Raw genomic sequence first — 12,502 nt, forward strand, 5'->3', positions numbered from 1 at the left:
TTTTCTCTTTAATTTACTCATTGATTGTTGTTGTTGTTAAGCACTTTGATAACAGGTTCTGTTTTAAATGTGCTCTATAAATAAAGTTGACTTGACTACTACTTGGCGGTTTTTCACTTATTGCATGGGGTCCGGAACTGAACCCCCCAAACTAAAGAGAGACTACTGTATACGTTAAATATGAAAAGCAGAAACCAATCCACCAGCATTACAAGCAAAACGACGCAGTTTATAACATTTGCACTTCAGGATCGTCATAATAAGAAAGTCTGTGTTTGATCGAGGATGCTTTGTGCTGATCGGTGTCATACTTCAGAGTGAGCGGTAGGACAGCCTGGTGGTTGTAGTGCTGCTGCTGCTGGCTCAGGATCTGAAGGTGGAGGAACTGCTGCTGCTGCTGCAGGAGACGGGCGTACGACGAGTCCATTGGCACTTCACCGAGCTCCTGCTTCTGGTCGGGGGGAACATACTGATGATACTTCAACTTTTTCACCCGCGGCTTGGGCTCTTTGCTCTTTTTGCTGCGGCTTTTGTCAGCCGGTGGCTTCGCCAAGCTTTGCTGTGGAAAACAGCACACAAAAAAAAAAATAGGAGTGTGCAAAGCTGGAGAAGACCATCTGGAGAATATTTAGCTCCAGTAAGTGATCTCGGTCAAGTTTTTCAAGGCGAATACAGCTTGCACTGCCAGTACCAACACCGAAAGACTTGGAACTGATCCTTTATTTGTATTTTTTTTTTAAATTTAGTTTTCATAGTTAAGGTGTAACATTGTTCTGACAGCTGGTGACAACGACAGGATGAGGAAACGGGCGAGGGAAATATGACCTTCATTGTTTTACCACCTGCAATTTCAGGATGCAGCGTACATGAAAATGTCTTGGCACAACAGCAGGTTGTGCTGAAGCTTTGAAACCAGAAACGCAGCATGAGTTAAACAAGCATGCAGCCTCTAATTTGTCAAATTCATCCCCCTATCATGATCCAGAAGAAGGGAAATTCATCTTACTGTATGCTCACAAATGGACAGTAAGAAATGCATTTGCTTCTGCAGCACTATTTCACTTCTGCTTCAAATTTTAGGAGGGAACAGTTTGTCTTTGGCTCTTATGTGGCTGATGCAGATTTAGGTCCCTGGATGTGTAACACACTTTAAACTTCATCGCTCTTTGACTTGCATTCGACTGCTGTTCTCCCTTTACTGCTCCGACTTTCATAATGACAAAACCCAGGCTCGGACAGGCTTATTACATTTCCAAGGGGAAAAATAAAAACACAATAAATAAAACTGACACAAAAGTTAACACCGCACAGGTCAACACTGTAGTAGCTATTTATAAAAGTAAATTAATTCTCTCTTTTTTTTTTAAAACACAGCTATCAGTTTAAAGAACTCACTTTTACAAGAACCGGGCCTGGTGGAATGACCGGGTGACGTGTCTGCCGGTTGCTCTTTAGCTCGGTGGTGGAGATGAGGCCGACTACATTTGATGGAGAGTGCGAGCTGAGCGTTGGAGAGAGCTGAGAGGAACAGAGACATAAATCAGAAATCACATCTGGTCTGTTAGTGCAACGAGGCTGGAACTTATGGTAACTATCATCCCAGGAAAAAAAAAAATCTACGAAAATGACACTTCAGCTGGAAAAGCACAACCAAACGAAGCATGACGAACACTCAGAATAATAAGCTGTGCGTGTGCAATAATTAGGTTGGACATTTTTACACTTTCAAATGAAAGTGAACCTGAATAAAGTGAATCATAAAGATCCCCACAAGCAAATTTAAAGAGGTTTTAATCATATAACATGTCAAGAAGGCAAGCTTACTGTGTGAATGTATTCACACTATATGATCCATTTTTCAGCATCTTTCTCGTTCAGAAATTTTTATGATATTTCAACAAATCATAAAACATTTGCCTCATTCAGGAAAAGCCTCCTATGATTTTTGGTATTGGTGCAACTTTAGCTTTTTGAAATATTTAGCCTTCTCTGCCACTTTTTGTCTCATAGAAAATGAACTGAGCTCATTTTACATCCTTCAGATCCGTTTACAACCTTTTACTGCTCCTTTCACATTTTGTTCTGCTTCAGTTTCTTTCAGCTGCCTTGTGCAAATTTAAACGTTTTATTCAGCTACTTTCAGCTAATGTCAGCTGTTCTGCACTCCTTTCAGCTTTATTCTGCTAACTACAACATTTTTCTGCTTCTTCTAACTTCTTTCTGCTAATTTCAGCTTGATATGCTCCTTTATGCTTATTTCTGCAGCCATTTCTGCTATTTTAGCTACTGTTTAGCTGTCTTTATAGTAATTTGAGCTTTTTCAGCTAATTCCACATTTTTTGCACTCATTTAGATTTTTTTCAGCCTAATTCAGCAAAAATGCACTCTCTCCCCTTCCTTATGGTAGTTTGCTTCTTTCTGCCTTTTCAGCTACTTTTCAGGTATCTTACTAATTTCAGCCTTTTTTTAAGCAAATGTACCAATTTCTGTGCTCATTTGTGCTTATTTAAGCCAAATTCTAAATAAAGGTTGAACGAATGGAAAAAATTCAGCACAAATGTGTTATTTCTGCTTTCTTCTGCTAACATAGGCGTGTTCTTCAATTTCAGCGACATTTCAGCTGTTTTTAGCTAATTTCAGCAGTTTTTCAGCAAGTTCTTCTTAAAGAAGCATTCACGCTGCATTTTTGCAGGAAATGCAGTTACTCTAGTTTACTATTGATGTCATTGTGGCTATTTTTAGTATTTCGTAAGAGGAATAATCATTTTTCCAGTTTTCTTACCTGTGAGGGGGAACTGGAGCTAGAGGGAGAACAAGAGGCCTCTTTTGGAGATGTGGAGAAGTGAGACTGCTGGCTGTTGGGCTGTTGTGGCGAAGATGCGTCACTGCTGTCCTCATCGAAGCTGAAAACATCTGGAACACGTGGCGTCTCTGAGATTTCAGCTGCAGTCAGCATCCAGGAATAAGAAATGAAGCAACGGTAACGTTAAAGTTGAGTCTTTCTGAAGTAAAACAAACGTATATGATTATTTGTGCCTTTAAAGTTTTTCATCACCATTTTATGTTCACTAGTTATTATGTAAGCATGTAAAAGTTTGCAGTTTGTGGCTCAGCATTGCTTTGAACCTGAACCGAATGAAGTTGGCAAACAGCTACCATTTCCAAGCTTCTCCACTCCACTGTCAACCGGCAGGATTTTCTTCTCAACCAGCTCCATGGGTCCAGGTCTCTGGGAGATTTTCTCATTGAGATCATTCTCCAGTCTGGCTCGCTTCAGTTTCATCTGTGTGGCCTGCAGCGAGGGCTCCGCCTGCGTTTCTGATAAACACGTAAAGGATGTTCAACTACGACCTGGCCACCCTCACGCAGACTCTCTGCCTGATGCATCGCGGTGACTCACAGCAGGATCAGAAAGACAAACACTCAAAAACATCCTTGTGATTATAAGATGGCGGAACAGACAGGAATACGTGCAGACGGAGGAATATGAACTCATTCTGCACGTATTACTCAAAGAGAACACACGGGAGGGTTACCTTCAAGGATGTGCATACGGACCAGCTCAGAACGTTCTGGTCGGCTGCAAAGTTTGTGTTTTAAAAAGTTTCCAGTCTGTAAAAAAAACAAGTGAAAATTATTTAAAGGTAGATAAACAGATCCTCAATCAGATGCAAGGTTGAAAACATTTGATGGCGTCTCACCCTGGCTCTCTCCAGGCTGCGAAGCTGCTTATGGAAGGCGGTGGGAGTTTTCAGAGCTGATGGAAGATGTTAAAGTTTAATGATAACCCATTTCAACATTTCGTGTCTAATATTTGAAAGTGTTTGATTATGGTTTTGTTCATATCTGCACTTTTGTTTGTTACCAAAACATATGACAAACCATTGGACGAATTTTAACGAAACATTCAGGAACTAATCAATAAATGAACACCTACATCTCATTAACTTTATAATCACAAACTTACAGCTAACATCCTGCAAAATTGCACAAATTAGGCATAACATTGACTTTAAATTTTGACATAAACAGCCATAACACAATTTCTCAAGATGATCCAAGTCCAAAAGTTTGCCATGAAAGGCTGCAGGCAATACGCATTCTTTCAAGTGTTGCTAGACCTTGATTTTACATAATAAGCCACAGAAACGTGGTAAAAACATAAAATGTGTTTGCAGTTTTCTACTCATTAAAATAAGACTTGGATTTAACTGATGGACAGTTTGATATTTTAACATTTATTTAAAAGTTTCACTGACTTGAAATAAGAAAATAAAAATATTAACTGCTTACAAATCACATTGTACATGCATTGAATGCACACAATAATGTGAGCACAAGGCAGCAGCATCAATTTTCTGTCAACTTGGCTGAATATTTAGTGGAATTTGTTTTACATGCCGTTTCGTGCACATTTTTTGTTTTTTCTGGTCTACTTGAAGAAGCAGAGTTTCGTGGGAGTCAAACAGGAAGTGTCAGCTTTACTCAGACAACGAGATTGTCCTGTGCTGTGAGTTACTCATTGATCGCTGCGAAGCAACTCATCCAGCTTTAGGTGAGGTCTGGGTCAAAGCCTAGTCACCTCTGATACAACTGTTGCTGTTTAGTTTAATAAAAGACAACAGTGGAGCTCTGAGGAGTGTGTTAGTGGGAGGCTCGTACAAAGCAACACATTCCTTTGTATTTGTCCAGAGGACCAGATTTTACTTTTTTAGATTTTTCTACCTGGATTGTTGAGCATGCATCAGGATATTTAACTTGCATACCATAGGAAAAATTCTTAATTTATGTGCAAGAAAGTTCTGTAGCAGAAAATATCAAAAGAGGTTTGTGAGTGAACTAGGAATGGCCAAGTTGCAGAAGATGCAAATGACCTTTAGTGCAGGCTCTGAGTCATGTGGCTGTGGAGCCAGAAAGCAGACGAAAACAAGCCTGCAGGATGTTTTCCAGGCCAGAAGAGTAAAATAAGAGGAATCACTGTATGTCTTTTACTATCTGCTTTCCACATGTCGGCAGGGTTTTGTCACACTTTCAGCTTGTCGTTTATTGGCGTACTCTGAAACAAAAGCTTCACCCAACGAGAGTACACTCCCTGTTTGCAACATCAAAGGATGCTATTAAAGATGAGCTGCTGCGTTCAGGTCTGGGAGTCGTTTATCATGATGAGTACAAAGATGTCAATAGCAGTGATGCATGATAAACTAAACGCCTTGCAATCCCTTAAAAAATGCATGTCGCCTGCCACTGTTCATGGCAGAGTTTTACACTGTTAAGATCATTTTATCTTAAGAAATGCTCAAGTTGTAGCCATTTTAGTCAAATCTTATACCATATTTTTTCGCTGTATAAGTCACAGTTTTTGCATAAATTAGCATGCCTGCGACTTACACAGTGAAGCAACTTATTTATGTTTTTTCCCCATATTTATAACCCAATTTTTGGCTGAGATCTGGTCATTCATTTTGACATGGAAAATATTGAACACTACCATTTTCAGCCACTAGAGGGCCTTCAACTAATATGTCAAGCCACGTGTTTTTTTAATAGGTAAAAGCGACTATTAATGAGACACTTGGCTTGCCATACCAAGCCACCTTCGTCTCGTTTCGGAACTCATGGCGCAAACGTCAAATCAGCTGCATTTAGCCACGCCGCCCAGGCGAAATGCAGCTGATTTGACCATTAAAGTTCATTTATTAAGAAAAAGTTCAACTGAGACACACCTTTACTATAATGTCGAGCAAACAAATAATTGTTGTTAGGTGCTAATCTTGTTAAATTCTTGTTAAAAGTCCTCCCATGCACGCCCCCGTGGCCGCCATTTGGCAGCCAATCGATTTCTGGCACAACAGCGGCACACATTTCTGGGTGGTCAGTGGTGACACGTTATAGATGCGACTTATTAATGTTTTTTTCCACTTTCTTAGACATATTTGGACTGATGCGACTTATACGGCTGTGCAACGTGTACGGCGGAAAGTAATTGACATTTTATATGCTGCGTTCTCGAGAGGTCTCAGAGAACGACGTGTTGGAAATGTCTCTCAGCTGCTAACAGACCAAATTTATGCTCGAAATCAAACACAAACAAACACAAACAAAAAACATAATCAAATTCTTAAATAAAAAAATTAAAAAACACAATAAACGTTACATTACACTGGATACTTACGAGGCATGATACCTTGCTCCACAAGCTGCTCCCGAGTCCTCCTCTGCTGCAGACAGTGCTGAAGGACTGCAACCCCCCCACACATACAAAGATCAGAATTTCAGAATTAAAGAGTTAACTTTCAGTGCTAACTCTGTCGAGAGATTTCACAACCATTTGTGGCTTTAAACTGTGAAACCTACAAGACAGATGAAAAAAACGGGCCATTATTCTCAATCAATATGTGACCCTGAAGACCTAATCCTTGCTCCCCACCACAGATATTCTATTCACTTCCTGTGGTTTGAACCAAGGCTGTCAGGAGTATCACAGTTCACCTCAAACAGCATGACTGGCTGAGAGCCTTCCTAACGAGAGGTAAAAACGCAACGTACGTTTTAACCATGAAGCAAACATTTGAACGTGAGCAAATCTGGATTTAGGCAACTCAGCCGTGCCTGTTATAAATTGTTTTCAAAAGATAATCTTGCCGTGCATGGCTGATCAGTAATGTTTGTGTGAAACATAAAAGAATTGGCTCCCCTCCAGCTGAAATCTCAGAGTCTTGTATCTAAGCTTTATATAAAGTTCTTGGACGATCCTCGGTGTTATTCTCCCAAAAATGTAAACTGTAGTAAGAAGCAAGTTTAAACATTTATAAACAACAGAACACAGGGATGGTTTTTGCTTCACTTTCTGCAGAATAACATGCAGGGAGAAAAAAGCTGGAGGAGACCGGCGACAAATGAGGCGGCGGCGGCGGCGGCGGCGGCGGCGTGAGGGCCCTAATGTCACCACTGTGGCAAAACGAAGCCAGCTTCGCTCGAGTTTCTTAGCGGCTTGGGAGAAACAGAAAAACACACAACGCAGACGTGCTCAACTCTCCTGGGAGAGACGCGGGGTCTGAACGGGCCTCTGTGACTCACTCGAGCAAAAATAAACCGGGCAGCTGTGAGAACAAGGCCTGGGAACCATGAAAATTTGGGGAGTTGTTAAGGGGGTGGGATGGCCAGTTAATGTAGGGTCGAGGGGATGCAGGGGCTTTGGCTGGAGTGACGAGAGCTGAGGCGAAGGACGGCTCAAATCCACTCTCAGCAGCTCATCCGCACCAGAACAGAGAACTTAGTGTGCCTTCTCTGCCTGCTGTGTTTCCCATTAGAAACCCAGGCCACGGGGCGGATATGCTCGGCTAAACACTCATCATAACCAGGAGATTGGAGAAAACAGTCCTTTGGTTTGTTTTAATATTTATATCCACTGTGACTTGGAAGAAAAGCCAGAAGAAATACAATTTATGAGTGCATGCTACATATCAATAACCAGAAAAGCTGCCTTCCAGCAGCAGGAGGGAACGCAGGCTTTAATCTGAGCATCACGGAGGGGGGACAGCTCATCCTCAGGGTCCTCCTCACCGTGTCCGCTTGTGTTCAAGCCTGAACCCTGGCTAACCTTCCTGCGATGCAAACTGGCTGCTTCTCACCAGTAAAGAACAAGCAAAGGTTATGGAGAAACGCAGAAAGCGGGCTCTGCTCAAATCCTTGCCTGCTGATGTAATCTCTAATCTCGGACTTGTGTTGTTCTCAACAAATCATCCCTGGAGGTCTCCGCATCACATCAGTCCTTTCATTTAAAAAAAAAAAAGAAACTGTGTTGGCCAGTCTGTTAGAAACAGCCTGACACTGGGTTATGTTGACTTAACTGTTATAAATACCAAAAGAGCAACGATTTAAACTCTTCTACACAAACAGAGAAAGTCACGTTCTATGCAGATAACACCCTCATATTATCCTGAAGCCATTTTAAAAGAGTCTATTTTGTTTTGTTGTGAAGAATAATGAAACGATTACAAAGTCAGGCTGTGTTAAAGGTGAAGAAATATATATATATATATATAGTTTCTTATTATCGTATTTTTCAGACTATAAGGCGCACTTAAAATCCTTTAATTTTCTCAAAATAATAAAAGAAAGCAACAGTGAGCCTTTTAATCTGGTGCGTCTTATGTTTTAATTCTGATTGTGCTTACTGACCTCTTATGTGGTTATTATGAATGAGTTGAATAAATTTTGACTGTTTTGTTTCGCTTAACGTGTTTTATAATCCGGTGCGCCTTATAGTCCGAAAAATAGTAAATTAAAACATACAGATGTGTTTTTATCGCCTGCTGCCAAAGAGGCGATACTATTTTTATACGCGTGTCACTAAAATATCTCATGAACCACTGGGCTAATTTATCGAAACATGCCATCATTAGATGTATATTTACAAATGACTGACTTTTCACCCATTTCAAGATGGCTGCCACAGCCAAATGACCTCACAAAACACAAAAAAAGGCTAAAACCCTGTCAGTTTAGCAGAAATTGATATAAAATCTGTTGTGGTCACATCTGAGACAAATCCATAGCACATGTAGTCTGAGCGCTAACAGACTGTGCAATTTCTTAGTTGTGACTTTTAACTATGTGGAGTCAATTCAGGCTGTCTGTTAGCAAAATAACTTGTGAACCATTGAACGGATTTAAATGAACTCTTCAGGAAATAATCTTTAGATAAACATCTATAATTGATTAACTTTCTGAGTCAACTCAATTCAAGATGACTGAAAAGGCCAACCCATTTCAGAATGCACAAAAAAAGCTGTAACTCAGTCCATTTACGTATATTGTAGTAAAATGTGGTAGTAGTTGAGAATCATTCGCAACACATACTCTAGTGGTCATTTTGAAAGATATTTGATTTAATCTAAAAAAGTTAAATCTGGTCCTCTGGACATTCAAAAAAAAAAAAAAAAATAATAATAAAATTTTTTTTGAATGTCCAGAGGACCAGATTTAACTTTTTTAGATTTTTCTACCTGGATTATTGAGCATGCATCAGGATATTTGATTTAAATTTGAGCATTTACGGCTTGAGACAAATTTTTTTCTATTAGCAAAATATCACGTAAACCACTGAATGGATTTAAGTGAAATGTAATCAAACAACCGTTAGATATGTATCTAGTATTACAGCAATTAAATTTTGGAAACATTTAACGAAGGACTAACGTTATCAAGCACAAAATATGGCGACTGATCAACACATCGTACAGACATTAGGATAGAATTTGAAGTGGTAGTACCTGAGAGTCATTCACTACACATACTTTGAGCATGAAATCTGACAATGTTACACGAGCAAGTACAACTTCCCTCTGAAAGATATCTGGTCAAAAATACTTTAAACTGGTTCAGAATCTATATATTCACTCAGAATATACCTATAAAGTTTTAAAGCTTAGACCTTGACCTCAGAGAAAAGTTCATTTTATTTTGTGTTTATGTCCTGCGGTGTTTGACTTTTGTTCAGTTTCTAACAACACCACGTGCAACGCAGCTCAGAATGTCACGGCTAAATGTAATTATAATTAATAATTCTGGGAATGACGGTGCCAAAATACTCTAGAACCTGAAGAGCAGCAAAACGTCTGCTCTGTTTTGTTTCACGCCTCGTACTGCCTGCAAGGTAAAACTGTAGCTTCTAAAAGCGAACAAGGAAGATTAAAACTATGCAAATAATGATCAGAATCTTGTTCTGTGGCACTCCTGACAGTTGCACTTCGTTTGATGCTCCATGCATGGATATACCGTATTTTTCGGACTATAAGGCGCACTTAAAATCCTTTAATTTTCTCAAAAAGCGACAGTGCACCTTATGTATTAATTCTGCTTACTGACCTCGAATCAATTTTATGTGGTTATTGTGAATGAGTTGAATAACGTTTGACTTATCTGACTGTTTTGTTTCGCTTGATGCGCCTTATAGTCCGAAAAATACGGTATGTTAAAAAAGACATGCTTACATCATGTGACAGAAAAGCAAAACTGTTTCAAAGAGAGCAACAAAATGTAAACAAGCGTGTGTTTCTGCATCGATTCAAAATGAGTGGAGAGACGCTGCAAGCGTCAGTAAAACGTGTGAAAAGCACAAGTTTGAATTAGATTCACACACATACAGCTTAGAAATAGTTTGTTATATGAAGAAAAAGCACCTGATTTGAATTTCCCCCTACAAATGGAGGGGCTCTCCACATCAAGGCAGGCCATGGAGGATAGTACGGCTTTGCTTGGAGACCAGATCTGGAGTCCCATGGAGTGATGAGGCCAGGATCTCAGGAGTCACAGAGAGGAGGGAGAGACCTCGCTCTGAACGACAGCCGGCTCGTTTATTCTCCGTCTCTCTCTGCTTGACTCAGCGAGGAAAGTGTGTGTGTGTGTGTGTGTGTGTGTGTGTCAGGAGGAGGGAACACACTGCTGCTCAGATTAACCCTCTCCAGGTCTGCAGCTGAAAAGGACAATTTAGGAATGATTGATTATTACCATTCTCCAAAATAATTAATGTTTTTTTTTTTTTTTTAAAGATGATCAAAACAAGCAGTTGGAAATTTTTATTGTGCGCATCTTTTAAAAGGGAAAAAAGTACGAGTGATGAATGTTTGGTTGCAATAATAAATAAGTAAATAAAAAAAACATTGAACCTGAGAGAAAATTATCCATTAGACAAACAGTTTTCTTTTTTAGATGAGTGATATTTTTTTAAATTGTTGTTTTGTTTTCAACACCATTCATTCAGAGCAATGTTAATTTAACCTTAGCGCTTCCTTTTTAATAAAACTTGCCGCTAATGTTTATTTAATAAAAAACTCTGAAAAATCCCAGTATGGAGACAAAAATGTGCAATGAATGTGGTTCGTTTAAAATGGCTCCATAATGTTGGATATGTGGCATTCAGGATCACAAATACAATTGGTCGCGAGTTAGATCATATGTTTTTCATGACTCATGAAATGTTTCAGAACCACGGAGTGATCACAGAAGGTCTGACGTTGAGGTGAGCCTGCAGACATGCAGGATGCTCTGATTCCTGAGGTGTCTGAGGAAGACCTCGCCTGCTGGGGAGGGCTTTGTTTACATACACAGTCTACAGCCAGGTCAACTGTGACTCAGTCAGTGTTTTGTTTACATTCAGTGTGGACCCGCATTTCAGAACTGCATTCAGAGTATCTGAAAAACTGCTGGTGTAAACTCTTTTAAACAGCAACATTTAGTATAGCTCAGGATTTTATGTTTGATTTCAACCTTTTCAATGAGCAGATATTAAATACATATTAAATCTGCATGTCAAGCAGTGTGGGAATGGAGAAATATGGAGCTGATAAAGCAAAGTGCACAACGTGTTATGACATCTCACCGCTGGGACTGAATACTAATGAACAACATGTCTGAAAAATATGAGAGAGTTGTAGGAGGAGAAAAACATCCAGTATGTCACAAATTATGTAAACATACAACATTCCTCTGAGCTCACAATTCACAGACTTACTGGTCAAGAAAACAATGCAAGAGAAATTTAGAAATACTTTACAGACCTGTTTTGTTCCACAACCACATCTCTATTGCTCCTGCCAGAGATAATTGTAACTAGAGAAATTGCATTTCCTGCGAAAATCCAGTGTGAACGCTTATTGCGGAAGAACTTGCTGAAAAACAGCCGAAATTAGTTATAAAAATGCTGAAATCTAGCTGAAATGGAACAACAACAGAAGAAAGCAGAAAGGACACATATTTGCTGAATTAGATTTAAAAAAGCCAAAATGAGCACAAAAAGTAAGATATCGGCTAACCCTAAAGAATTCAGCTAAAAAATTAGCTGAAAAAGCTAAAATTTGCATTAAAATAGCTAAATAGTAGCTTAAATAGCAGAAACAGCTGAAACTTGCAAAAATAAACTGAAAGAAGCACAAGTTGAAATTAGCAGAAAGAAGTTAGAAGAAGCACAAAAAATGTTGTAGTTAGCAGAAAGAATCTAAAAAGGAGCACAAAACAGCTTAGATTAGCTGCAGTAGCTGAAAAAGGTTTACATTTGCACAAGGAAGCTGAAAAAAGCAGAAGCAGAGCAAAATATGAAAGGAGCAGTAAAAGTTTGTAAACGGATGTAAAGATTTGAAGGATGTAAAATGAGCTCTGTTCATTTCCTACAAGGAAAAACATGGCAGAAAAGGCTAAATATTTCAAAAAGCTAAAGTTGCACAAATACCAAAAGTCATAGCACCCTTCTCCTTAACGAGCTGAATGTTTTGATATATGATTTGTTGAAATATTACAAAAATTGTGGAACGATAAAGATGCTGAAAAACATACAGAAGAAAAATGGATCAATCGTGTGAATGCTTCATAAATACTCACAGTTATGCCCACTTCTGTGATTGTGCACGTGTTTGTGTCAGTCTGTTAGCAAGTTATCTCATGAACTACAAAATAAAACACACACACACACACACACACACACACACACACACACACACACACA

The 12,502-nt window shown here is 39.3% G+C and overlaps 2 protein-coding genes across 2 annotated transcripts in view; one reads left to right on the forward strand and one right to left on the reverse strand.

Annotated features, from left to right (window-relative positions):
- The window catches only part of mrtfbb (myocardin related transcription factor Bb), an 11,121-nt gene extending 4,883 nt beyond the window's left edge, over positions 1-6,238 (reverse strand). Inside the window, exons 1-7 of the mRNA XM_037689130.1 lie at positions 6,173-6,238; positions 3,702-3,757; positions 3,537-3,612; positions 3,151-3,318; positions 2,783-2,943; positions 1,396-1,518; positions 312-559 (exon numbers count right to left, since the gene is read on the reverse strand). Coding sequence (XP_037545058.1) covers positions 312-559; positions 1,396-1,518; positions 2,783-2,943; positions 3,151-3,318; positions 3,537-3,612; positions 3,702-3,757; positions 6,173-6,179 — 839 coding nt within the window. The 5' untranslated portion in view covers positions 6,180-6,238. The remainder of the gene's footprint in view (positions 1-311; positions 560-1,395; positions 1,519-2,782; positions 2,944-3,150; positions 3,319-3,536; positions 3,613-3,701; positions 3,758-6,172) is intronic.
- The window catches only part of LOC119421774 (inactive rhomboid protein 1), a 952,927-nt gene that overhangs the window by 89,421 nt on the left and 851,004 nt on the right, over positions 1-12,502 (forward strand). The gene's annotated exons all lie outside the window — the stretch shown is intronic.

The sequence above is a fragment of the Nematolebias whitei genome, chromosome 15 (assembly GCF_014905685.2).
Source record: "Nematolebias whitei isolate Nwh7 chromosome 15, NemWhi1, whole genome shotgun sequence".
Taxonomy (NCBI): Eukaryota; Metazoa; Chordata; class Actinopteri; order Cyprinodontiformes; family Rivulidae; genus Nematolebias; species Nematolebias whitei.